This window comes from Equus caballus, chromosome 21 (genome assembly GCF_041296265.1).
Source record: "Equus caballus isolate H_3958 breed thoroughbred chromosome 21, TB-T2T, whole genome shotgun sequence".
NCBI lineage: Eukaryota > Metazoa > Chordata > Mammalia > Perissodactyla > Equidae > Equus > Equus caballus.
Window position 1 is genome coordinate 72,342,827 of NC_091704.1, and position 6,000 is coordinate 72,348,826.

General features: G+C 56.0%; 1 protein-coding gene across 3 annotated transcripts in view; it reads left to right on the forward strand.

Annotated features, from left to right (window-relative positions):
• The window catches only part of TPPP (tubulin polymerization promoting protein), a 35,450-nt gene extending 30,233 nt beyond the window's left edge, over positions 1-5,217 (forward strand). For all 3 annotated transcript variants that reach the window (XM_070246162.1, XM_070246163.1, XM_023625901.2), the window contains exons 3-4: positions 232-385; positions 688-5,217. In XM_070246162.1, coding sequence (XP_070102263.1) covers positions 232-385; positions 688-882 — 349 coding nt within the window. In that variant the 3' untranslated portion in view covers positions 883-5,217. The remainder of the gene's footprint in view (positions 1-231; positions 386-687) is intronic.
• Positions 5,218-6,000: the final 783 nt, after the last annotated feature.

The window sequence follows — 6,000 nt, forward strand, 5'->3', positions numbered from 1 at the left end:
TTTATATTTGCTGCCGTTGCTGATGGCGACCAACTGTTGGGTGTAAACAGTGCAGACCATGCGGGGGAGGGGCGTGCTCTGTGTTTCAACGTTAAACTGCCTTTTGGCTGTGGAAGAGAGGCGGGATGGGGTCCCCCAACGCCGGGTCCCAGTCCTGGCCCACGACTGCTCTTGGGGCCTCCAGCACGGAGGTGAGGGCCCCTGCCTGCCCTGAGCATGCTCTCCCCGCAGAGGGAAGGCCTGCCGCACCATCACCTTCGAGCAGTTCAAGGAAGCACTGGAGGAGCTCGCCAAGAAGAGGTTCAGAGACAAGAGCGGCGAGGAGGCCATCCGAGAGGTGCACAGACTCATTGAGGGCAAGGCCCCCATCATCTCTGGGGTGACGGTGAGCATGGCGACGGGTCGGGTCCCCTGGGAGGTGCAGCCGGGGGGTGTAGGGGAAGGATGGCGGCATCGAGACTAGGCAGAAGCGTTAACCCCCAGGTGTGGGTGGACTCAATCTGCCTCTGCGCCAGGTGCCAGGAGGGGGATCCCAGGACTGGTTAGCATCCTTACCCAGGGCCCTATCCCATTGGCTGGAGTCTCCCCCTTCCGGCTCACCCGGACACCCCTTCTCTCTCCTGTGGGACGACTGCCAGTTAACCCTTCACCCCCTACCTCTCTGCCTGCCCTGCTCTCCTCCTACAGAAAGCCATCTCGTCGCCCACTGTGTCACGGCTCACAGACACAACCAAGTTCACTGGCTCCCACAAGGAGCGCTTCGACCCTTCGGGCAGGGGCAAGGGCAAGGCGGGCCGCGTGGACCTTGTGGACGAGTCGGGCTACGTTCCGGGCTACAAGCATGCGGGCACCTACGACCAGAAGGTGCAGGGAGGCAAGTAGCCGGTTCCCAGGCAGGGCCTTCCTGCCATCACCGAGACCCTGCATCCTCGCACATCCTTACATTCCTGTGCTCCCTCGGGCTGAACTCAGACGCTGGGCCAGGGCAGCTGTGGGGTGATGCCCGGGCTCTGGCGTGCTTCTCTCCGACCCTCGGTTTGGCCCCTGACCTCACTGACCTTTTCTAACACACCTGCCTCGTTCCATGCTGGGAAGTCGACAAATGACTGTTTCCAGTGTCTCCCAGGACCAGACTACATCTGCCACCCAGTTTGCAGGCGAAAGGGGAGTCTTAAAAGGAGCTGGTGGGCCTTGGGGAAGAGAAAGACAGACCATGTCAGAGGTGGTGCTGACCTCCTGACCCACAGACCCTCCCAGGAGCCGTGAGGGCAGCATGCGCTACTGCACTAACCAACAGCACCAATAAAATGGAGTGAACCCCAAAAGAACACAGTGGTGTCTGCAAGGGCACCATGCAGGGGTGGGGATGGGACACGTGGGGACATGCTTGCACACGCACGTTCATGCACACACATGCTTAGAGGTGCTCTTGCACAGTCACACACATGCACACACACACTCGTACTCACACACGCATGCTTGCATATGCACATACGCATGCACACACGCGTACGCCTGCGGACCAGGTCTGTGCTGAGGGCAGTTGTGAAACGAAGCTGATGTGCAAAGGACGGTGAGCCAGTGAAAGGTGGCTCCTCAGTTGACCAAAGGAAAGTGATCTGAAGTGTGAAGTTAGAAGTTTTTAAAATGGAAACTAAGGACATTTCATTTCGTTTTTCTAAGAAGAAATAGGGAATGGTGACAGCACCATAAGCGTGTGCGTGTGCAAGTGTGTGTGTGTGTGACTGTGCACGAGCATGTGTAGGGGGAGATTCACAACGTCCTGTTCCTGCCATCCAGAGTCTCCAGGTCAGGAGACCCGTCCGCTCTGAGGCCTCCCTCCCAGGCAGGGCAGGCGGAGCCATGCATCCCTGTGCCCGTACGCCCCCTGGGTGGCCCCTTCCTGGACACTCGGCCTGGGCCATAGCATAGGCGGCTGAAATAAAGGCTAGCACTGCCATGGCACGCACACCCCCACCTCCCTGAGCCCGGAGGGCACACTGGTCATTGCTGTAGCCAGGGAAAGTCTGCCCATGCAGAGAGGGGCTCAGGGCCAGTGCTCCCGCCAACACGGCCCCTCGCACACGGGCCTCCCCTGACCCCCCAAGGGAGGCCTCAACTTACAGATGGCAGTGGCCTCTGCGAGCAGCTTGGTTCTGAGGTTCTGGGACTTCAGTGTGTGGCATTAAAACTGAGGAAATGATGGACGGCAGGCTGCAAGTCACTGTTAGGAATGTAATGTCACTGCTGTCTCGGAAGTTTCTAGCTTGGGATACTAAGCTGCCTGGCCAGGCCTCCACTCCACCGTGGGGAAACCGAGGACTGAGGGCTGGGAGACAGGCAGGCAGGACGCGGACCCCTGCCCTGTGCACCTCTCTCCTCTCCCAGGCCGGACCTTCGTGTGAAATCCAGAGGCAAGAGTGATATGTGGGAGCCTGTCTGAAGATGCCTCTGAGCCTGCAGAAAGGTTCTTGACAGGAAGCTGATCACAAACTGGAAACCCTTATGGTCCAGTGCCGGCGAGGTTTTCACTGGTGGTCACAGAACAGGGCCCCTCCCCAGGGCCCCAAGCTGTCTGCTCTGCCCCAGACCCTGCAAGGCCCCACTGTGGAGGAACCCCCACCACTGGAGGCTGCTTTGCTCCTTCTCCTGTGAACAGCCTGGTCCCCACTGTCACCACCGAGTCACATGGCACAGAGACTGGAATCCAGCAGGACCTCAGCCTCTAGAATGAGCCCTTTGGTGAGGGCCAAGCCCGTAGAGATACGTGCCACCTGGGCTGCCGTGGCAGGAGGGGACACAGGCCCTTCTTAGCCCTCCCTCGCCTGCAGAACACTGAAGAGAGGTACCTGAACACCAGGACACCGTGACCTGTCCCCGAGCGTCATCTTCAGGCAAGGGTGGCCTCCACACGAAGGTGCCGACTCCAGGCAAGGGCCAGCCTGCCCGGGAGTACGCTGGGGAACTGGGGATGAAGCAGAGCGAACAGCACCAGTGCCCGTCCTCGGGGACCCTGCACATGCCCATGGTGAGCACCTGTCTCCCATGGTGCCTCCACAGAATTGGAGCCCCCATCTCCCCGTGAGGCAGACCTGAGCTGCAGAGGCTCATGGAGACGGCTCCCTCCTGATGACAACTCCAAAGTGCATTCCTGGCTGTTGTAAGAGCGCCTTCTCTTTGGGTCTGTGAATGAGAATGTGGCGCACACAGCCCCCTTGGTGGCCCTCCCCCACCCCTCAGCCCAGTGCCCACGGGCTCCTGGAGGGAGAACCCCACGCCCTGGGCCCAGCTTCCCCACACGCTGGGGCCAGGGCGTCGGGGTCCCAGCGCGGCCCATCTGTCCCCAGCCAGCCAGGCTTCCTCAGGCACACACATGGCCAGAACGGCATCGTTCCCTGGTCAGAGTGTGGCTTCGGAAAGACCCCACCCCACTCACCTCTGTCCGGGAAGGAGGAAGAGGTGGTAAATTCGGTCATGAGGACTTAGTGGTCAGCATTCTGTCAGCTTAAAATCATCTAAGGAACTCATCATTGCTTGTGTGCGTAGCCTCTGAACACGGAACACACGCTAGGACTCCACCTTCACCGCACAAAACAGACACACGTGCATGCTCCTCCATCAGGTTCTGAATATCGTGAATATCCAGGCAGGGTGTGTGTCCTCGCTGCATGTTTTTATACAATGCCAATTAGCTTCTACTAACCATGGTTAAACAGAAACTCAATGTCTATCTGTGAATAAAAGAGACTGCACAGCATGGACCCCGGAGACAGGACACGTCCGTCAGGGAGGATGGTGCTGATGGTGTCCGAGCGTCAGGGAAGAACAGAAGGAGAAGGTTTGACAACACTGATCATATCAGAACACTTATTTATTTCTATTTAATGCTATAGGATAAGCAGTGGTCAGTAGCCCAGAGGTAACTTTACCAAAATTGAAGTTCAAATTACTTAAGTTTAAAATATTATAGCAAAAGATATATATTTATACTGGAGTATTTTTACACCTTTAATATCCTCAGTCTTAAGCGTTGAGGCAGATGAAAATAGCAGCAGAAGCCCGTCAGTCAGGAAAAGGCAGGTGGAGGGGTTCCACCGGCACCTCTTCCTGCCTGTGCGGCTCCATCCCCATGTCCCAGGGGCTGAGGGCTCAAGGCTGCCGTGGGGGCCCTGCAGCAGCCAGGGCAGAGGCTCACCCTGGGCATGCCACAGTCTCTGGCTTTTGTGAATAGTTTCACGGCACACGGCACGTGGCAGCGCCAGCACCAGTGTGCTCACACAGCACTCATTTACCTTGTGCTACACTGGTGGTGGGAAGGAGCTGAGACATAGACGCCACGGCCCAGGAGACCTAAAACATTCGCCATGCGGAGCCCAGTAAGGGAATGCATGCTGGCCCCGCCCTGAGCATCCAGTCCCACCCGTCTCCTCCTGCGGGGACTCCCACACAAGCTGGCCGCCCCGTCCCGCAGCACGCCTGTGGCGACACCCTGTCACCTGTTCATACAGCGCAGGCTGACGACTCAGCTGTACTGTGAAGTTGTCACTAGGCTAGAATGTCCTCACAACTCTCACCCTGAATAGCTTCCCTCCACTGATTTACTACTGAACACTCTGTGAAATCCGGTGGTTCGGGGCGTGGCTACGTGGAGAACACAGCCCGGGGGTGCCCCCAGGCGGTGCCGGGCAGGGGTCCCCCTGCACTTCGAGACGCTTTAGTTAACTCTCTTACTTTAGACTCTTGAAAAACCAAACGAAGCCAAACAACAAAGGAAACCCGCACAACTTAACAGAAACTTGAAAGGGATCATATACTACTAGTTTGTACCAAGTTCTTTTCCGGAAAGGGAAATAAATTTATATATATAGGCAATATATTTTTACACTGTTTATTAACGTTAGGGAGGACTGAGTGTATCACTTTATCACTGTGATGGGTAAAGTAATGTCGATGTCATGGGTGTTCTGACTCAGAAGGGCACTTCTGCTGACGTCTACACCGCACTCACCGGGAATGTCTGTGGGGTCAGGGTGGCCCTGCTCTCCCTCCTGCAGAGTGTGAGGCGTGGTGTCACCTCTCAGAGTCGCTGTCAAGGCCCGGCTTGAAAACCTTTAGTGAAATAGCTCATGTCTGTCTGCATCTCGCTCCTCATGTGTTCGCTGTTGTTAACATTGTGTGTCAACTTGGTAAAGTGATAAATAAAGGTGTTAAATCGTGGATCTCTGTTATCTTCAAAGTGTACTGTCTATACCAGCAGACCCATGCGCGTGCAAGAGTGCACACGGGACAGGCCCTGGGAGGGGCCGCAGGAGGGAGTCAGAGCCACAGCTCACCACGCTGAGAGCCACAGGTCGCTCCTCACTCATATGGGGCGACCACTGACGCAGCCCCGTGAGGAGCGGGGGCCGTCCATCTGCCAGGTTTGAGCCTGGTCAAGTTCTTAGTTCTGGTGCAGCCCTCGAGTGGGGTCTAGATCAGGGGGACTGGACAAAAACTGCAGTACAAACAACCACAGCAGCCCCAAAGACAGGAGCGACGTCGTCAAAAAGTGCCAATCGGAAATCCGACCCCAGGGAAATTGTTTTCAAAAATAAAGATAAAATAAAGGCCTTTTTTTAGACTAAGATTAAAAGGAATTCTCAGTGTAGAAGGAAAGTGATCACAGATGGAACATCTGAGATGTGAAGGAGGAGAGTGGAGCAAAGAATAGAGCAGCTAACTCACAAACAAACAGCGACCTTATAAATACTTTGTGGGATTAAAAACATTTCATGAAAATACTTGAACACCTTCACATGTGAGCCAGAGGCACAGAGGGAGTCCTACCGGTGGGCAGAGTCCTGATTCAGTAAGCGAGCGTGCTGGGTGACACCCCAGAGATGGAGCAGACCAGCAGAGGGCAAAGGTGGGGTGAGAACAAGTAGTCTAAAGTGGCAACAGTAGGAGAGGGAGAAAACTCAGGAGAGAGAACAGCACAAAATGGGAGGGCAGATTTAAACC